The sequence below is a fragment of the Physella acuta genome, unplaced genomic scaffold, assembly GCF_028476545.2.
Source record: "Physella acuta isolate Inbredline_101_S28 unplaced genomic scaffold, ASM2847654v3 ptg000076l, whole genome shotgun sequence".
NCBI classification, from domain to species: Eukaryota; Metazoa; Mollusca; class Gastropoda; family Physidae; genus Physella; species Physella acuta.
The window spans coordinates 42,049-64,355 of NW_026731596.1; the positions used below are offsets into that span (position 1 = coordinate 42,049).

At 40.2% G+C, this 22,307-nt stretch overlaps 2 protein-coding genes across 4 annotated transcripts in view; one reads left to right on the forward strand and one right to left on the reverse strand.

Annotated features, from left to right (window-relative positions):
• LOC131953413 (transmembrane anterior posterior transformation protein 1 homolog) overlaps window positions 1-22,307 on the reverse strand; it is a 133,262-nt gene that overhangs the window by 23,729 nt on the left and 87,226 nt on the right. The gene's annotated exons all lie outside the window — the stretch shown is intronic.
• On the forward strand, window positions 6,583-20,885 carry LOC131953471 (carbohydrate sulfotransferase 15). 3 transcript variants are annotated; one of them, XM_059316668.1, is made up of 9 exons: window positions 6,583-6,648; window positions 6,935-7,050; window positions 13,994-14,140; window positions 14,238-14,451; window positions 15,790-15,924; window positions 16,340-16,499; window positions 17,377-17,545; window positions 19,348-19,495; window positions 20,347-20,885. In XM_059316668.1, exons 2-9 carry the CDS (start codon window positions 6,943-6,945, stop codon window positions 20,538-20,540), a joined length of 1,275 nt encoding a protein of 424 aa, XP_059172651.1. In that variant the 5' UTR covers window positions 6,583-6,648; window positions 6,935-6,942; the 3' UTR covers window positions 20,541-20,885. The 3 variants fall into 3 exon arrangements, with proteins under 3 accessions (XP_059172651.1, XP_059172643.1, XP_059172659.1); XM_059316660.1 differs by having other exon boundaries at window positions 6,590-6,692; XM_059316676.1 differs by having other exon boundaries at window positions 6,596-6,648; window positions 6,897-7,050.

Sequence of the window (22,307 nt, forward strand, 5' to 3'; positions counted from 1 at the left end):
ATAAATGACGTCACACTCGTAGGGGGGGGGTCCGTAATTTTGTGACGATGAGGGGGAGGGGTGGGGGGGGTCAGATGTTGCGGCGTCACATTTTTGCATTATAAAAAAGCAATGTTAGAAAACGAATTTTAGACGTTATTTCGCGTTTTAGATAACTTTTAATAAATTGCAATAGTTTAGACAAGATTTTGGGAAAATATCAATGTTTAAAAAAAATTCAACTGCAATTTTGAGGGGGGTTGTAGGTTGAGGTGTGACGTCATTTTAGGGGGGGGGGTCTGGCTTTTTGTGACGAAGTGTGACGGAGGGGAGGGGGGAGGTAAAAATCGTCAAAAAAAGCGTGACGTCATTTATGGATGACCCCTAGTCATTAAAATTAATTAAACGGTTTCGGCACTAAGGGAAGATAACAAAATTTAATCACTGTCTGTGGCAAATCTTGTAACTCAATTTTGACCCACTTCCAATGCAGCGATTTCGCTCAAACTTTCCAGATACGTTCCACTTCGACTAGAAGACTACAATACAATTATATTTATATTTCTTAATTTAATTAGATGTTTTAGTCATTAAAATTTTCGGGTAGAAACAAAATTATATCACTACATAGATTACTATATGCAATAACTGAAGAGGAGATAACAAGATAAACGCGATAACCCTAACAATCTGGTGAGCTATGGTTCACGAGAATGTTTACAATCGTAGAACCGGTCGATCTATCGAAGGCTATTTTAAAAAAAGAAAATAGATAAACTTGCATTGTCATCTAAGTGGAACGTATCTGGAAAGTTTGAAATAAACATTTAGAGAACTAGTGGGCCAACATTTAGAGAACTAGTGGGCCAACATTTAGAGAACTAGTGGGCCAACATTTAGAGAACTAGTGGGCCAACATTTAGAGAACTAGTGGGCCAACATTTAGAGAACTAGTGGGCCAACATTTAGAGAACGAGTGGGCCAACATTTAGAGAACTAGTGGGCCAACATTTAGAGAACTAGTGGGCCAACATTTAGAGAACTAGTGGGCCAACATTTAGAGAACTAGTGGGCCAACATTTAGAGAACAAGTGGGCCAATCATTTAGAGAGCTAGTGGGCCAACATTTAGAGAACTAGTGGGCCAACATTTAGAGAACGAGTGGGCCAACATTTAGAGAACTAGTGGGCCAACATTTAGAGAACGAGTGGACCAACATTTAGAGAACTAGTGGACCAACATTTAGAGAACTAGTGGGCCAACATTTAGAGAACTAGTGGGCCAACATTTAGAGAACTAGTGGGCCAACATTTAGAGAACTAGTGGGCCAACATTTAGAGAACTAGTGGGCCAACATTTAGAGAACTAGTGGGCCAACAACTAGTGGGCCAACATTTAGAGAACTAGTGGGCCAACATTTAGAGAACTAGTGGGCCAACATTTAGAGAACGAGTGGGCCAACATTTAGAGAACTAGTGGGCCAACATTTAGAGAACTAGTGGGCCAACATTTAGAGAACTAGTGTGCCAACATTTAGAGAACGAGTGGGCCAACATTTAGAGAACTAGTGTGCCAACATTTAGAGAACTAGTGGGCCAACATTTAGAGAACTAGTGGGCCAACATTTAGAGAACTAGTGGGCCAACATTTAGAGAACTAGTGGGCCAACATTTAGAGAACTAGTGGGCCAACATTTAGAGAACTAGTGGACCAACATTTAGAGAACTAGTGGGCCAACATTTAGAGAACGAGTGGGCCAACATTTAGAGAACTAGTGGGCCAACATTTAGAGAACGAGTGGGCCAACATTTAGAGAACTAGTGGGCCAACATTTAGAGAACTAGTGGGCCAACATTTAGAGAACGAACGAGTGGGCCAACATTTAGAGAACTAGTGGGCCAACATTTAGAGAACTAGTGGGCCAACATTTAGAGAACTAGTGGACCAACATTTAGAGAACTAGTGGGCCAACATTTAGAGAACTAGTGGGCCAACATTTAGAGAACTAGTGAGCCAACATTTAGAGAACTAGTGGGCCAACATTTAGAGAACGAGTGGGCAAACATTTAGAGAACTAGTGGGCCAACATTTAGAGAACTAGTGAGCCAACATTTAGAGAACTAGTGGGCCAACATTTAGAGAACTAGTGGGCCAACATTTAGAGAACTAGTGGGCCAACATTTAGAGAACTAGTGGGCCAACATTTAGAGAACTAGTGGACCAACATTTAGAGAACTAGTGGGCCAACATTTAGAGAACTAGTGTGCCAACATTTAGAGAACAAGTGGGCCAATCATTTAGAGAGCTAGTGGGCCAACATTTAGAGAACTAGTGGGCCAACATTTAGAGAACTAGTGGGCCAACATTTAGAGAACTAGTGGGCCAACATTTAGAGAACTAGTGGGCCAACATTTAGAGAACGAGTGGGCCAACATTTAGAGAACTAGTGGGCCAACATTTAGAGAACTAGTGGGCCAACATTTAGAGAACTAATAGGCCAACATTTAGAGAACTAGTGGGCCAACATTTAGAGAACTAGTGGGCCAACATTTAGAGAACTAGTGGGCCAACATTTAGAGAACTAGTGGGCCAACATTTAGAGAACGAGTGGGCCAACATTTAGAGAACTAGTGGGCCAACATTTAGAGAACTAGTGGGCCAATCATTTAGAGAACTAGTGGGCCAACATTTAGAGAACTAGTGGGCCAACATTTAGAGAACTAGTGGGCCAACATTTAGAAAACTAGTGGGCCAATCATTTAGAGAACTAGTGGGCCAACATTTAGAGAACGAGTGGGCCAACATTTAGAGAACTAGTGGGCCAACATTTAGAGAACTAGTGGGCCAACATTTAGAGAACTAGTGGGCCAATCATTTAGAGAGCTAGTGAGCCAACATTTAGAGAGCTAGTGGGCCAACATTTAGAGAACTAGTGGGCCAACATTTAGAGAACTAGTGGGCCAATCATTTAGAGAACTAGTGGGCCAACATTTAGAGAACTAGTGGGCCAACATTTAGAGAACTAGTGGGCCAACATTTAGAGAACTAGTGGGCCAATCATTTAGAGAACTAGTGGGCCAACATTTAGAGAACGAGTGGGCCAACATTTAGAGAACTAGTGGGCCAACATTTAGAGAACTAGTGGGCCAACATTTAGAGAACTAGTGGGCCAACATTTAGAGAACTAGTGGGCCAACATTTAGAGAACTAGTGGGCCAATCATTTAGAGAGCTAGTGAGCCAACATTTAGAGAGCTAGTGGGCCAACATTTAGAGAACTAGTGGGCTAACATTTAGAGAACTAGTGGCAGTGTAATGGGCCAACATTTAGAGAACTAGTTGACCAAAATTTAGAGAACTAGTTGGCCAACATTTAGAGAACTAGTGGGCCAACATTTAGAGAACGAGTGGGCCAACATTTAGAGAACTAGTGGGCCAACATTTAGAGAACTAGTGGGCCAACATTTAGAGAACTAGTGGGCCAACATTTAGAGAACTAGTGGGCCAACATTTAGAGAACTAGTGAGCCAACATTTAGAGAACTAGTGGGCCAACATTTAGAGAACTAGTGGGCCAACATTTAGAGAACTAGTGGGCCAACATTTAGAAAACTAGTGGGCCAACATTTAGAGAACTAGTGGGCCAACATTTAGAGAACGAGTGGGCCAACATTTAGAGAACGAGTGGGCCAACATTTAGAGAACTAGTGGGCCAACATTTAGAGAACTAGTGTCAGGAATTAAAAAAAAACCCGACCTCGTCTTACAAGCACATGCGCATCACAATAGGCTACTACTGACAATTTACCAACAACCATTTGGCCACCACTGACTGTTCACAAACTGTTCATAAACAATCATACAATCATAAAGATATCTGTATTGGTGCAGAAGTGGTGTGTGTGTGTGTGTGTATACCGATGTGTAGAAAGCTAATGTGAACCACTGAAGGTATTCTTTACCTTTTCAATTAAATGTTATTGATTATGGCTTAACTAGACACAACACGGATTCAACGTTTGAAGAAATCGTTCAAAAAGTGATAGCTTTATTTGGGTTTGGGCACGTTTATAGATTAACGTTTCACACAGGAGCAAAGACCCTCCCAGCGGCCCGATCCACCTATGAACATTAGTTCAGGGGTGAGAGGTTACAGCGAAAACGGTTACTGTAAAAGGATACTAAAGGGTTACTGTAAAACGATACTAAACGTTTACTGTAAAACGATACTAAACGGTTACTGTAAAAGGATACTAAAGGGTTACTGTAAAACGATACTAAAGGGTTACTGTAAAACGATACTAAACGGTTACTGTAAAACGATACTAAACGGTTACTGTAAAACGATACTAAACGGTTACTGTAAAACGATACTAAACGGTTACTGTAAAACGATACTAAACGTTTTCTGTAAAACGATACTATTCCTTGAAAAATCCGCCGATCTCTTTGGCAGAAAGTACCGATTTTAATTTAACTACTCGGCAGTAGCCTATTCTCTAATACTCAAAACTGCTTACTAATACATAGTGCCTTTTTCCTTAGCGAAATATGTAGGTAGGCCTACTACAAAAACATTCAACATCTGTTTCATACATTAAATAAATGTGTCGAAAAAATTGAAAAACTAACACTCTCAATTGAAACATAATTTTTTTCGACCCTATTGACCCTATTGCAGTAACAGAGGGAATTCAGTTAGCGTATGTCACATACCGTCGCATAAAACATTTTTTAGATCTTTTAAACATGTTGTGAGCTGCACAAATTTTGATTTATTTATGTCTGGTGGGCTGGTTTAACTAGGTCTGGTGGGCTGGTTTAACTAGGTCTGGTGGGCTGGTTTAACCAGGTCTGGTGGGCTGGTTTAACTAGGTCTGGTGGGCTGGTTTAACCAGGTCTGGTGGGCTGGTTTAACTAGGTCTGGTGGGCTGGTTTAACTAGGTCTGGTGGGCTGGTTTAACCAGATCTGGTGGGCTGTTTTAGCTAGGTCTGGTGGGCTGGTTTAACTAGGTCTGGTGGGCTGTTTTAACTAGGTCCGGTGGGTTGGTTTAACTAGGTCTGGTGGGCTGGTTTAACTAGGTCTGGTGGGCTGTTTTAACTAGGTCCGGTGGGTTGGTTTAACTAGGTCTGGTGGGCTGGTTTAACTAGGTCTGGTGGGCTGTTTTAGCTAGGTCTGGTGGGCTGTTTTAGCTAGGTCTGGTGGGCTGGTATAACTAGGTCTGGTGGGCTGGTTTAACTAGGTCTGGTGGGCTGGTTTAACTAGGTCTGGTGGGCTGGTTTAACTAGGTCTGGTGGGCTGGTATAACTAGGTCTGGTGGGCTGGTTTAACTAGGTCTGGTGGGCTGGTTTAACTAGGTCTGGTGGGCTGGTTTAACTAGGTCTGGTGGGCTGGTTTAACTAGGTCTGGTGGGCTGGTTTAACTAGGTCTGGTGGGCTGGTTTAACTAGGTCTGGTGGGCTGGTTTAACTAGGTCTGGTGGGCTGGTTTAACTAGAACTGGTGGGCTGGTTTATCCAGGTCTGGTGGGCTGGTTTAACTAGGTCTGGTGGGCTGGTATAACTAGGTCTGGTGGGCTGGTATAACTAGGTCTGGTGGGCTGGTTTAACTAGGTCTGGTGGGCTGGTTTAACTAGGTCTGGTGGGCTGGTTTAACTAGGTCTGGTGGGCTGGTTTAACTAGGTCTGGTGGGCTGGTTTAACTAGGTCTGGTGGGCTGGTTTAACTAGGTCTGGTGGGCTGGTTTAACCAGGTCTGGTGGGCTGGTTTAACCAGATCTGGTGGGCTGTTTTAGCTAGGTCTGGTGGGCTGGTTTAACCAGGTCTGGTGGGCTGTTTTAACTAGGTCTGGTGGGCTGGTTTAACCAGGTCTGGTGGGCCGGTTTAACTAGGTCTGGTGGGCTGTTTTAGCTAGGTCTGGTGGGCTGGTTTAACTAGGTCTGGTGGGCTGTGGGCTGGTTTAACCAGGTCTGGTGGGCTGGTTTAACTAGATCTGGTGGGCTGGTTTAACTAGGTCTGGTGGGCTGGTTTAACCAGATCTGGTGGGCTGGTTTAACTAGGTCTGGTGGGCTGTTTTAATTTGGTCTGGTGGGCTGGTTTAACTAGGTCTGGTGGGCTGGTATAACTAGGTCTGGTGGGCTGGTTTAACTAGGTCTGGTGGGCTGGTTTAACTAGGTCTGGTGGGCTGGTTTAACTAGGTCTGGTGGGCTGGTTTAACCAGGTCTGGTGGGCTGTTTTAACTAGGTCTGGTGGGCTGGTATAACCAGATCTGGTGGGCTGGTTTAACTAGGTCTGGTGGGCTGGTATAACTAGGTCTGGTGGGCTGGTTTAACTAGGTCTGGTGGGCTGGTTTAACTAGGTCTGGTGGGCTGGTTTAACCAGATCTGGTGGGCTGGTTAAACCAATAAGGTTTGGTCCAACTAGAGCCAGGAATAAAACTACTTCACCCAAACGTTTACCAAACAAGAAAAATCAAAACCGTTGGCGGCAATGTACAGGTGGTGGTGGTGGGGGTTGGTGGGGGGGGGGGGGTAGGGTGAAGATGTGCTCACCTCGCTACAGCTGTTGCCCAAGAAATGTAAATATATTTTTACAACCGAGACTTGTTAAGGGGATTTATAGCTACAATATAAACCGATAGCCGCTCTAGTACACACTGTGAAAGTGTTCAAACATGTTTGTAATTAATTTAAATTAATGTGTCTTCTCGTCTCTGATGTGTGAGCAGATTATATATATATATATATATATATATATATATATATATATATATATATATATATATATATATATATATATATATATATATATATATATATATATACACACACACACACACACACACATATATATATATATATATATATATAAATATATATATATATATATATATATATACACTTGTATCTGTGTGCTCTTATAAGCGTGTGATATGTTCAAACACATTGTGTTCAACCTCCAGAGTCCAACATGCGTGTCCGTGTGCTAGTTCTCGGTGCCACACTTGTGATTGTAACTGTTGTGTTAGTTGGAAACCTCCTTGGTTTTTCACAACACCAATTCGCAACTGTTGACCAGGTACTGACCATTTTTGTCTTATTATACTCGCTGCTTATCTTTAATTAAGCTTCCTATTTTAGTATTCCATTTTTTACAACTCTGTTTCTGGTTATCGAAAAATATTATACATCTCTGTATAAATTTGCGAGCTACGGCTAAACCGGAGCAAGCGATACTAAATGTTGTTTACGTCGTGTAGGTATCCGGTAGTGGACCGATGTTTTATTTTTTTGTTGAAATTGTGTCTACATGACCTTATCCTCACATTGATGTATATATGACCTTACCTCTACATTAGTTTTTACATGACTTTATACCCTCGGTATTGTCTAAATGGCCATATCCTCATATTTGGGTGTACTGTCAAAACGGCCTGTGACAAATCGGCCCCGTCAAAACAGGGCTCACGACAAATGCGCTCCCGACAAATGGGCTCACGGCATATTGGCTCCCGACAAATGGGCTCAAGACATATTGGCTTTCGACAAATGAATCGTATGACCACTATTGGCATAAAAATAACCATTTTGTCCTACCTCCACTACCACTATAACTTCTTTTAAATGTCTGAATGAAATTGTTTTTCATGAACCAACATTAATTCACAAACAAATCGAGCCCTTAAAAGCTAAATTCAACAAATACTAAAATTTTGATGTTTAATTTATAACAGTAAAGATATGTTGCTTAAATCGAGCACAGAAGTGTAAATGTATAATATACATGATGTTTACAGGATTAAGACATTTTGTTTTGATTACCTACAAGCATACTGCAGGTAGGAATGTACAGCGTGGACCCCTCTTCCCCACACACTGAGTTGGAACAGCATATAACCGACTCATTTATGGAAGTCATAGAGATGACCCTTAAATTAAAACATACTATTTCTTATAATAGATAAACTATTATAAAAATAAGGCCTGCCGAACAAGATATGCATACGCTGTATTACTTAAAAGTGTTGAATAAACTCTGAAAAATATTGATGAAGGGGATCCCACTGGCAGGTGTCATATTCAATGAGATCGTTTTGCCGGGAGACTTAGTCTCTACAGAAACCGTATTGTCAGTGGTCCTTTTGTCGGGAGCCAAATTGACAGGAGCCTATTTGTCGTGAGCCAAAATAACGGGAGCCTATTTTTCGGGAGTCGTAATGACGGGGGCCGTTTTGTCGAGAAACTAAATGACGGGAGCCTATTTGTCGGGAGCCTAAATGACGGGAGCCTATTTGTCGGGAGCCTATATGACGGGGCCTATATGACCCTTTTGACGGGGCTCTTATGTCGGGGCCGATTTGTCGGGGTCATTTTGACGGGTCCGTTTTGTCATTGGCCGTTTTGACGCCGCACGTCTTATGTGTGTGTAGATGACCTTATTTCCCACAGTATTGTCTATATGACATCCTCAGACTAATGTGTACATGACCTTATTCTTACATTAGTGTTTACATGACCTTATCGTCACATTAGTGCAGTGGCGGAACTAGAAAAAAAAGGCTCCCCCGCAAAAAAAATTTTTGGGCCCCCCTATATGTATATATATATTAATATATATATATATATATATATATATATATATATATATATATATATATATATATATATATATATATATATATATATATATATATATATATATATATATATATGTGTATATATTTATATATGTAGCGTGCTTCTCTAATTTTAAATTGTCTATTACCTGAGTATTTTAATCTATTTCATTTCAATGTATAACCACTCTGAAGTAACGAACCAGACAAAAATAAGTCCGAACTCACTTCGGGGCCCGTAATAATCCCTGTTTTACAAGTGTTTTTATTACATTTTTATGTTTATCGCAAAATGACAAAGAAATATAATTTTTTAGGCTGGTCAAATTAATATAAACACGTAAGCTGATTTGTGCAGTGGTTTCTCGCGTTATGTTTATTTTTATAATTTTTGTATTGATATTATTAGTTTTGAATACATTGATTTTTATAGCTTAATGATTCTTTAGTTTGCTTTATTTAAATAATAATTAAGAGAAGAAATTGCTTTTAAACTTACATAGTATAAAACAATTTAAATGAGCTTTATGGGCACCCCTATTTTAATGAAGGGCAGTAAGTCATGGAAGTAGTTTGAAAGTTTGACTATCTTTCAAACTACAGCTCTTGTAGATTTTATGTTTTTCTGCGCAACAGTGTGTGTTTACTGTTTGTTACTGTAGAACAATCACTGCTATAGTAGGCATGTTTGTTTTTTACAAAACCACTATCAAGGTGCGCGAAAAATATTATTTATGAAAAGAAAATTCATTGTTTTTTTTGTCGGAATTGGGCCCCTAAACGTCATGGCCCCCCCCCCCCCCCCGCATTGCGGGGTCTGGCGGCACTGTAGTTCCGCCCCTGCATTAGTGTCTACATGACCTTACCCTCAAATCAGTGTTTACATGACCTTACCCTCAAATTAGTGTCTACATGACCTTACCACAACCTGTGTCTACATGAAATTACCCCAACCTGTGTTTACATGAAATTTAAGTTTTAAGCCATGCAAGTAAAAAAAAAACACCAGGTAGCAATTAAGTTATAACCCACGATGTAGGTAACCCAAGAAACTTGCCTCCAGGAAGAAATCTATCCGGGATACCCAAGCCACCAGCTGTGAGTTTACTCGGCTGAGGCGTGTTGGGGATTTGCATCAACAAATAGATCGATATAATCCAACCGTGTCCAATTGCAAGTTAACGACATTAATTTCATAATTAGAGAAACCCCAGGGGAAAAAAATCGACTGTTACGCTAAGACAAATTTTCACTGTTCTCATTTTCTGGTGCATTTCACATTATTATAGCATCGCTTTTATTCTACTTTTTTTTTTTACAATCCGACAAATTTTAGAAACTATGTTAAAAAAACGGGAGTGATCTCCCCTAAACTTTCTCGAATATTCTTATATAACACTACGGGGGAGGGCAACTCGGATCTTGACATGATTATTTAATTCAACTTTTTAAAATAGAATAGAATCTTGTAGAAAAAAAAAGAACTGCACAACAAGTGAACGGCAAACAACATGTGTATAATAGTGCGGAATATTATATTATTTATACTTTATAAATTCATATGCGATTTTTTGAGAAATCTGAAATAGCGTAAAATACTACTTATTACTCAAAATTTGAAAGAAGGCAGAAAATTAGGTCTTTTGCTTAGATGTGAAATTTTGTTTATCTATCTGAAACAATGCTAAAATTATAGGCTTTTGAAAAACTAAAAATAGAATAAGTCCCACTTCCGCTTATCGGAAAGCGCTGAAAAGTTGATACAGAACTACACATTTGATAACATACTTATAGGTTAATGAAATTTCATCAAACTAGCTGTAACGGTACTCAAGCTATCGTGTTTACAGACATACACATACACACACACAGAGACAAACGGACAGAATTGCAAAGTCCAGTTTTTCCGACTCGATTACGCATAAAACGCCGAAATTTTGATAAATCTGCGTTTATAATTTTTGCCCGATTAAAGTAAGTCCCATATACTCTGTATATAATGAAGTACTAAGAAGTAAAACGGTGAAAATAGTCAAAATTTCATGTATTTTTGTGTACGATTACAATACTTCCTGTATACTCTGTATACGAGAAAGTACAAAAGACTTCAAACTGCGCCCCCTGACGCCCCAACAAAAACACATCGGTGCTATTAACCCGCATACGGTTTTTAGCCCTGTGATCTCTGTTACTAGGCAACTCGTTAGTTTCTGTTTGTAGTTGTCACATATCTACATGTTGTCTTTAGTGTGTCTTCACTCGTCATGTCGGTAATTCTTCATTTCCTCCGTGCTCAGCTGAAATGTTGAGCGCGATTTCTTCCAAAATGTTATGCGCCATAAGGCCCATTGACTTAGCCTTCAGCTTCATTTTTTTCTGGATTTTCTAACAGCCTTTCTCCACCCAAGAACTATATAGAAGGCAGCAGTATTTGATATTGAGAGCATTCTCCCCAGCCTATGACAGTATGAACCCTCATTTGTTAGTGTATCACCACTCAGTCATGCCTTTAGTGTATCACCACTCGGTCACGACTTTAGTGTATCACCACTCGGTCACGACTTTAGTGTATCACCACTCAGTCATGCCTTTAGTGTATCACCACTCGGTCACGACTTTAGTGTATCACCACTCGGTCACGACTTTAGTGTATCACCACTCGGTCACGACTTTAGTGTATCACCACTCGGTCATGACTTTAGTGTATCACCACTCAGTCATGCCTTTAGTGTATCACCACTCAGTCATACCTTTAGTGTATCACCATTTGCTCATACCTTTAGTGTATCACCACTCAGTCATGACTTTATTGTATCACCACTCAGTCATGACTTTAGTGTATCACCACTCGCTCATGACTTTAGTGTATCACCACTCGGTCATGACTTTATTGTATCACCACTCGGTCATGACTTTAGTGTATCACCACTCGGTCATGCCTTTAGTGTATCACCACTCAGTCATGACTTTAGTGTATCACCACTCGGTCATACCTTTAGTGTATCACCACTAAGTCATGACTTTAGTGTATCACAACTAAGTCATGACTTTAGTGTATCACCACTCAGTCATACCTTTAGTGTATCACTACTCGCTCATGTCTGTGTTGAATCACCTCTCTATAAGGTACCTTATACGACGCGGCTCGGGGTGTCCATAAGATATTTGTAATGTCTATAAGATATTTGTGGTGTCTATACCATATAAGATATTTGTGGTGTCTATAAGATATTTGTGGTGTCTATACCATATAAGATATTTGTGGTGTCTATACCATATAAGATATTTGTGGTGTCTATACCATATAAGATATTTGTGGTGTCTATACCATATAAGATATTTGTGGTGTCTATACCATATAAGATATGTGTGGTGTCTATACCATATCAACCCATTGAGCCAAGGCTTTCAACACGTCTACCTCTGTTCTCTAAATCTATCCTATAAAAAAGTTAATTGAATTGAAAGATTAGGATCAGGTCATGTGAGGCCGCACCGGGGATTAGGATTAAATCATGCATGACCAAGTGAACAATCTTCTAAAACGATAAATCAGCATATTTTGGCTAAACCCAGTCGATATATTGAGTCTAGAGGTTAGTATGTCTCCCATATGATATATTGAGAGGTTAGTATGACTCCCAGCTGATATAGAGAGGCTAGTATGACTCCCAGCTGATATAGAGAGGCTAGTATGACTCCCCAGGTGTATCCAATCTTATTGGTGTTATCTTCCAGGTTACGTCTCCAGGTCTTCCTTGATCGACCCTTTTTGTTCTTTTGCCTTGAGGGCCTGTCTTGTAATGCTGGAGATAGGTTCCCTGAGTGTGTGACAAATCCATCTAAATGTACATCTACCAGTTGGTTTGTCTGTTGCCATAGTAGGGCAAGAAGGATCTTTCTGATGCAAGAGTTTATAAATGATTCTATTTTCTTCTTATTTGTGGCAGCTGTTCTCCATGTCTCACCAGCAGTTCCATAGAGTACCATAGGCTTTACTAATGTGTTGATGACCCGGATTTTCACTCCAAGAGTTCAATCTTCAGAACCCAAACATTTTTCGATGCTTGCTCGTCCTTGTTTTTATAAGTTTTTATTTAGTTCACGATGTCTGTTTGTTTGCTTGTTCTTTTGTTTGTTTGTGGATTGTCGCAAATCTTGTAACTTAAATTTGACACACTTCTAATGCAGCGATTTCGTTCAAACTTTTCAGAAACTTCGCCTCCGATGTCAATGCAATTTTATACAGTCTATTGATTCACTTTCTTGACTGCGCATGTTAACGCTATAGATCTTTGAACTCATATTTAACTAAATTACTGAGTACCGGTTATTGGGAAAACTATTTCGGTCAGTTTCCTCTGTATAGCTTGTGTCGCCGATTATGACACGTAAGCCTTACAGTTACCAGTTTAAAAATTGTATCCGTTGCTATGGATAATGTCAATAAACCATTTTCTGATTATTGATGTAATTTATACTATGCTTTTTATCGCGTGCGCTAGAAAACCATAACATTTTAGGTAGGTAATTTTGAACTAAATACAAGCTGTCACTAGATGTTTGGATCAACCCAATTTTCAATAGCCAATAGACCTCCAAAATAACAGCTGTACGTTACAAGCAAATTAGGGCGATGCGCGCTAGAAGAGGCTTAGCGAGGGGGGACGGGTGTGGCGGCCGCTAGGGCAGGGAGGGGGAGGGGCGACAAATGGGAGAGGAAAAATATATATCTATAAAGCTCATTTTGAGCTGCATTACTAAACTACCCACAGTCGAGGTTATGAAAATAATTACTACTTGGCTTTAAAGACCTATTTAACTGTTTTCTACATCGTATGTGTGATACCATAATAAAAGGCGAAAGTGACTTTGTTCAAATTAGTGAGGGTTGCGGCGCTTGTTCACCAACATATACTACTTGTATGTATAAATTGATAATTCACCGCAGGCGCCGGGCGCGTGTCTGTATATATATATATATATATATATATATATATATATATATATATATATATATATATATATATATATATATATATATATATATATATATATATATATATATATATAACTTTTTGAACGATTTCTTCAAACGTTGAATCCGTGTTGTGTCTAGTTAAGCCATAATCAATAACATTTAATTGAAAAGGTAAAGAATACCTTCAGTGGTTCACAATAGCTTTCTAAATACCGGTATACAGTTCGATACAGTGACGAAGGCAGAACTTAACAATGAGAGGGGGTTCCAATTTCCATATATATATATATATATATATATATATATATATATATATATATATATATATATATATATATATATATATATATATATATATATATATATATATATATATATATATATATATATATATATGCATATACACACATGAATACCTCCCGCAGGAAGCGAATGAAAAAGATGTGTATCTAGACGTATTTGCCGTGTCCTCCCCGACCAGAGAAGTACTGCTGGATGCCGCCGTCGGGAGGGGTATAAGCAGAGACTCTTACTTCAGGGGGGAGAACACACCAGACGATGTGCTGGCTATGGTGAGTTACATCACCCCTGCAGGAGTTACTCAACTTGCTTTACTTGTTTACACGTAAAATATAATGTTGACCATTCGTTGAAACAATGATCCACCAGGAGCGGCCGTTTCTCTTGAAGAACTACAAGAACCCTTGCTGGCACGAAGCCGACGGTAACAAGACCCTGCGGTGTCTACCCTACTTCCATCTAATGGGTGTCTGCAAGAGCGGCACCAGCGACCTCTGGAACCGGATGACGAAACATCCGGAAATAGCCACGCCCAATGCAGTCATGAATAAGGAGACACACTGGTGGTCATGGCGACGGTTTGGTAGGTCGGTGTGTGTTGAGACAGGTCATATAACGCTGGGAGATTATGTCGGTGGGTGTTGAGACAGGTCATATAATATTATGAAATCTTCTTCTTCTTCTTCGTTCTTAATTATTAGTGTTGAAGGGGATCGAGATTTATCTGCCAGTGGGTTTGAACTCGAGACTGTTCGAATGTATCAACCATGAGCTTTTTTTGCCGACTCGACCACACCTTCAACACAATTAAGCGTTACGTGTCAACTGGTTTTGCGCCATTGAGGCCATTGACTCCGATTTCAGCCTGCTTTTTCTTTTTGGATTTGCTTCCATAGCCTTTGTCCAACCAAGAACAAACTACAAGGCAGCAGTTGTTTAATTTTGGAGTTGTCTCTCATAGAAGAGTGGCTGCCCCCAGCTAACGAGCCTCATCTGCCCGAGGGTTCGAACTCGAGACTTTTCGGTTTAGCAACCATGAGCTTTACCGACTCGACCACGCCGACCCCCCATATTATGAAATAATTCTATACCCAGTCACACACAGCTTTGACACTAAGGACTTTGATACAATAACACAAAGCTAGGATTTCACTAAGTACTTTGATACAATAACACAAAGCTAGGATTTCACTAAGTACTTTGATACAATAACACAAAGCTAGGATTTCACTGAGTACTTTGATACAATAACACAAAGCTAGGATTTCACTGAGTACTTTGATACAATAACACAAAGCTAGGATTTCACTGAGTACTTTGATACAATAACACAAAGCTAGGATTTCACTGAGTACTTTGATACAATAACACAAAGCTAGGATTTCACTGAGTACTTTGATACAATAACACAAAGCTAGGATTTCACTGAGTACTTTGATACAATAACACAAAGCTAGGATTTCATTGAGTACTTTGATACAATAACACAAAGCTAGGATTTCACTGAGTACTTTGATACAATAACACAAAGCTAGGATTTCACTGAGTACTTTGATACAATAACACAAAGCTAGGATTTCACTGAGTACTTTGATACAATAACACAAAGCTAGGATTTCATTGAGTACTTTGATTCAATAACACAAAGCTAGGATTTCACTGAGTACTTTGATACAATAACACAAAGCTAGGATTTCACTGAGTACTTTGATACAATAACACAAAGCTAGGATTTCACTGAGTACTTTGATACAATAACACAAAGCTAGGATTTCACTGAGTACTTTGATACAATAACACAAAGCTAGAAACAACCAGCAATAGACTACGCCAGCTTGTGTCGCCAAATGATTTGCTTGACTCTACTTCACCAGCAACATAGTTTGCGTGGTGCCATTAATTTGTATTTGCTTCACCACAGGATTCGATATCTGGAGTCAGGGTGATGAGATTCGCCATTTTGATTGGTACTTGAGCCATTTTGATTCGCCTGCTAGGAAAATCGAGAAAACAGTCATTGAAAAGGATGGTATGGAATATCACCCAATCATTACTGGTAAGTCATGAACCGTCCAACATTTGACAGGCAATAACATCAATATCCAACATCTATTGGTAGATACACCATTATCCAACATTTTACAGTTAACAACACATTAATATCCAACATTTTGCAGGAAACTAGATACGTCTGTATCCCACATTTCACACCAATACACAATAATCCAACATTTTTACAGAAAAAAACACTATTATATAACATGTTACATATAACTATATACGTCAGTATCCTACATACAACAACATCCCTCATACGTACCATCCATTAGACCCCACATTTCTCCAACCTGATGTTAGTTCATTTCTTATATCAAGTGCTATAACAACGTTTGAAGCCAGTGACCGTAGCTTCATGTCAATGTTTACCTGTCCTAATAAAACCCACTGGTAGATCTGTTGGTCGTCTGCAGGTGAAGGAAGTCCCACTGTGTTCTGGGATTTAACGGGCTGGGATAGAATCCCACAGAACAAGGACAAGACTCCAGAGGACGCTTACCTGACGCCGCACTGCATCAAACATCTGACGCCTGACGCCAAGTTAATCGTTATTTTTAGAGATCCAACTAAAAGGTGGGTTATATGAACATCCAGACGACATCAGCGGGTGGGAGCTTTAAAGTAAGAGCTTAGTAACTCATACTTCAATAGTGCAAGATGTTTTAAAGTTAGAGCTTAGTAACACCAACTTCAATAGCGTAAGATGTTTTAAAGTTAGTTCAATAATGGAATTTGGTGATGGAGTAAGACGAAGGATGGGGAGGGGGGGGGGGGCGTAAGAGAGTGTGATATCTTAATTTGGTATTATAGAAAGTCACTTTTTAGGCGTTATTTCACATTTTGAGATTTTGTTTTGTGCTGAGTCCTAAATTTTAATAAAATGTATAAATATAGGCTACTTTATCTAGACCCTGTTATTGACAGAAATTTCTGCGTTAAAAATAAATAAAAAATGCAATTGTCGTGGTGGGTCATGATGGTGCGACGTCATTCAAACGGGTCGAACTTACGGTTACGATTTGCTGGAGGGCGGGGGGGGGGGGGGGGTAGGAAGGTAAAACTCATTTTTTGTAGGACCCCCAAAGCGATGACTAAGTAAATCTCGGTAACTTGTGTCTACTGATGACGTCAGATGGTCACATGCAACACTGCATTCAAGATTTACATGTATATGACTTTCTAAGCATGATTTAGATGCACACTGTACATATTTCTATGCAATACTTTGGCACAACATGTTATCTAAAGTAAACAAAGTCAGCTTACATCGCTTTTCTTTCCCCCGCCATTTGTTTGCTACAATCCCAAGTCTTGTATCAACAAGTCCCAGTTCCTGGACCACAATAAATTAGATAAAATTTATGACAAGCAGGATGTAATCGACTTCAGCAACTTACACACGAGTACACCGTACGATATCACTGAATCGATTCTCTTCTCGTTGGTCTAGGATGTACTCGGATTACCTGTTCTTGGATATCTTCAAACACGAGCACAACCTGTCCGTGGAAGGCTTCCACCAAGACGTGCGCCGGTCTATCGACATGCTGGACGACTGCTACTCACGCCGCACCCAGCTCGCCTGTCTGATGGACAAGGAGCTGCATATGAGGATCCCTGTACGTCATCGTGTCTGTGTACACGTTGATAAGCTTGCATCAAGTTATAATAGACTGTAATAACAAGGGGGATGGGTTCAAGGATGAGATGGTACAGATTTTAATACCCCCTCCTTCTCCATTCAAACAGGCGGGTGGTGCGGTTTTTCGATAGGCCCTATATATAGCGGAATGATGCGGCCATTTATCATGATGTAGTGGGGTGGTGCGGCTATTTATTTTGTGGTAGGGTAGTGGTGCGGCTATTTATTTTGTGGTAGCCGGGTGGTGCGGCTATTTATCTTGTGGTAGCCGGGTGGTGCGGCTATTTATCTTGTGGTAGCCGGGTGGTGCGGCTATTTATCTTGTGGTAGGGTAGTGGTGCGGCTATTTATTTTGTGGTAGGGTAGTGGTGCGGCTATTTATTTTGTGGTAGCCGGGTGGTGCGGCTATTTATCTTGTGGTAGGGTAGTGTTGCGGCTATTTATCTTGTGGTACCGGGGTGGTGCGGCTATTTATCTTGTGGTAGTGGGGTGGTGCGGCTATTTTTGGTAGCGGGGTGGTGTGGCTATTTATCTTGTGGTAGTGGGGTGGTGCGGCAATTTATCTTGTGGTAGCAGGGTGGTGCGGCTATTCATCTTGCGGTACCGGGGTGGTGCGGCTATTCATCTTGTGGTGATGGGGTGATGCGGCTATTTATCTTGTGGTGATGGGGTGATGCGGCTATTTATCTTGTGGTGATGGGGTGATGCGGCTATTTATCTTGTGGTGATGGGGTGATGCGGCTATTTATCTTGTAGTGATGGGGTGATGCGGCTATTTATCTTGTGGTGATGGGGTGATGCGGCTATTTATCTTGTAGTGATGACGTGATGCGGCTATTTATCTTGTAGTGATGGGGTGATGCGGCTATTTATCTTGTAGTGATGGGGTGATGCGGCTATTTATCTTGTAGTGATGGGGTGATGCGGCTATTTATCTTGTAGTGATGGGGTGATGCGGCTATTTATCTTGTAGTGATGACGTGATGCGGCTATTTATCTTGTAGTGATGGGGTGATGCGGCTATTTATCTTGTAGTGATGGGGTGATGCGGCTATTTATCTTGTAGTGATGACGTGATGCGGCTATTTATCTTGTAGTGATGGGGTGATGCGGCTATTTATCTTGTAGTGATGACGTGATGCGGCTATTTATCTTGTAGTGATGGGGTGATGCGGCTATTTATCTTGTAGTGATGGGGTGATGCGGCTATTTATCTTGTAGTGATGGGGTGATGCGGCTATTTATCTTGTAGTGATGACGTGATGCGGCTATTTATCTTGTAGTGATGGGGTGATGCGGCTATTTATCTTGTAGTGATGGGGTGATGCGGCTATTTATCTTGTGGTGATGGGGTGATGCGGCTATTTATCTTGTAGTGATGGGGTGATGCGGCTATTTATCTTGTGGTGATGGGGTGATGCGGCTATTTATCTTGTAGTGATGACGTGATGCGGCTATTTATCTTGTAGTGATGGGGTGATGCGGCTATTTATCTTGTGGTGATGGGGTGATGCGGCTATTTATCTTGTAGTGATGGGGTGATGCGGCTATTTATCTTGTAGTGATGGGGTTATGCATGTGGTAGCATCTTGTGGTAGCATGACGTTATTTATAGATTATCCCCATCTGATAATACTTGCACATTTATTTTAAGCACCTGACATCGACAAAACCGCATCTATAAAGCTACTTAAAAAAAACAACTAGATTATAGTTTTGAAAATTATTTTAAATAACTAAAACCATTAATTATGTCTATTTAACAATATTTCTGTCAAGGTTCGTCTAATTGTCGGCATGTACGACATCTTTCTGGAGCAGTGGCTCAAGGTCTTCCCGCCCAACCAGATTTTGGTCATGACCAACGAGGAGTACTCTCTCAACCTCAGGACTCACCTGGAAGGTGTTTACAAATTTCTGGGACTGTGTGAGTATCCAGGTGTACAACTGTCACGTTTAGCACCATTAAAAGTGAGGTGTGTGGGCAGCGGGGGGGGGGGGGGGGAAGGGAGTACATTTTTTTGTTTCATTAATTTGAATGTTCCTTCCTAGAAGACACCGAGAAAGCACATGCACGGAAGAAGTGAGCAATCACGTTCTAATTAGGAAATTTTAATTACGTTTACTGGGTTATGGAACGGCGTGGCCTAGCGGTAGAGTGCTAGACTGCTAATCCGAAAGTATCGAGCTCTAATCCAGGTTCATTAGTAGAACGTCACCGAGTCCGCCTAGCTCTGTTGCATAGCTAACTCACGTTAGGGAAAGTAAAGGCGTTCGGACATAGTGCTGACACACTGTACCTTCGTATGCCGAGGTTACATATGAACTCTTGCCCTATGGAACGTAAGGTTCGAAAAAGGGAACTTATATTGCTAAGTTGTTTTAATATATCTTTTTCGTTTTGGGAATGTTGCTGTTTGACCCTTATTCCTTGAATACGGACACAATGCACAATGTCAAAATGTATATCCTACTGATGTTTATGTCATAACATCTTATCATTTCATGTTTACAACGTGTGCTATAGTTATCTATGCTTTGTTTTAGTTCGTGGAATTATGAATAAGAAATTATTAGCCAAATAAATGGGCGAAATAAAACATATTTATGTACTTTTTCACACCTATTTTTCGTACATTTTAAGCACAAGAACATTTATAGTGCCTTTAAAAAGGTAGATAACTGCTTTGTTTACAAGTACTTATTTACATGAGTTACTTCCCTTTTAAGCAGTCGCATGATGTCATAGCATGACCTTGGATTGTTTTGCATTCACAGCGCCTCTACCGGATGACGAAATGGAACGAATTATCGCCCTTCCCCGATTCTATGAAACGAAAAATGGGAAAGAACTTGGGCCAATGCTTGAAAAGACGGCAGATTTACTAAATGATTTCTATTCCAAACACAATAGACAGTTATCTATGAGGTTTAACAATCACTCCAAGTTTTTATGGTCCACTAAACCGTAAATAATTAGTCTTGAATAAAACATGCGGGGTTTTTTTCAAAATATTAACAATGAATCACATGCTTATACTTTTCATGTATTACCAAGCTTTATGTAATCTAAGAGGTGCGAACGGCGACCTTTGTATCATGACATCAGATACCCCTATTCATGGGGGACGTGGATAGACAAGGGGAATCACCCGTGTAACTAGAGAATTACCCCATTATTTAAAATCGAATTATTTACAGATTCCTTTAGTGATTCGATTTCTTAATTTGTATGTGGCTAACCAACCTAATACTCGCAGACACCTATGAATCATTAATAAAGGAAGAAAATATAACAAATATAGGTTTTGATTTTTTATAGGCCCTCCACAGGTGTTAATTTTAAAATAGTTAAGTTTAAACTCGGCAATGTCGGAAGTAGCCCATGATCCTTAAGAAGCAGATTAGGCTAAACCCCAGGTACCTGATCGCCGGTTAGCTTGTACAAGAACAGAAATAGAAACTAAACAGCCTTAACGAGGTACCTAAGTGTCCTTAGCCATCACTCGTTAGGCCGTCATTTGAATATTTGCTTTCGGTCTTCCCTTTTATCACAGCCCCTCCCCTCTCCGCATGAACCATCCACCGCATACACTAGACAACTTATCCGCGCCTCTTTCTTTGTGACAAATCGTTCACGGAAGTGTCAAAAATTATGCAATGCATTATGACAGTTGACCTTTTAAGGCAGCTGTATTAGCTCCTTTTATAAAACCCCACAATGGCGGTTATTATCCCGGCCGTGTTCCTATTTTTAAATCCCCGTGAACTAAATTAAAAATGTTTTTCTCTTAATGACATTTGGGTAGCAAGCTATTTGTTATCCCAGGCTAACCTCGCAGCTTACATAATGTGGGCCTAGTTTGGCATAAATATGGCGCAAACAGTGGTTTATAATGGGACACAATAACCGTGTGAGATTTAGACTGGCTGTTGCGGGACAACAAATGTTGGAGGCATTCTTTCCGTGCTAGTCTTTACTGATGTATACCGCTAGTCACAGCACATGTGGACGACAAACACGCCACCGCCCCCCCCCCCCCCCCCACACCTCTTCTCCTTTGATCCATAGAGCGAGGTTCCGTTTATTTCGCCACGCAATGGTGCCCATTATTTTCTTCATGCGTAAATCTTCCCTTTAGCTGCATATGTTTTAACAACACGCCCTTTACCCTCATCAGATAACATCACAATTTAAACCTTTACCCTCAACAGATAATATCACAATTTAAACCTTTACCCTCATCATAGAATATCACAATTTAAACCCTTACCCTCATCATAGAACATCACAATTTAAACCCTTACCCTCATCATAGAACATCACAATTTAAACCTTTACCCTCATCATAGAACATCACAATTTAAACCCTTACCCTCATCATAGAACATCACTATTTAAACCCTTACCCTCATCATATAACATCACAATTTAAACCCTTACCCTCATCATAGAACATCACAATTTAAACCTTTACCCTCAACAGATAATATCACAATTTAAACCCTTACCCTCAACAGATAACATCACAATTTAAACCCTTACCCTCATCAAATAACATCACAATTTAAACCCTTACCCTCATCAAATAACATCACAATTTAAACCCTTACCCTCATCAAATAACATCACAATTTAAACCCTTACCCTCATCATAGAACATCACAATTTAAACCCTTACCCTCATCATAGAACATCACAATTTAAACCCTTACCCTCATCAGATAACACCACAATT

Excerpts from the sequence above, each read along its gene's own strand:
- LOC131953471 (XM_059316668.1), top strand. The coding sequence starts at position 6,943 with ATGCGTGTCCGTGTGCTAGTTCTCGGTGCCACACTTGTGATTGTAACT. Across the intron at positions 14,141-14,237 it reads CAGACGATGTGCTGGCTATG|GAGCGGCCGTTTCTCTTGAA; the intron begins GTGAGTTACATC and ends ATGATCCACCAG. Across the intron at positions 16,500-17,376 it reads TTTAGAGATCCAACTAAAAG|GATGTACTCGGATTACCTGT; the intron begins GTGGGTTATATG and ends TCGTTGGTCTAG.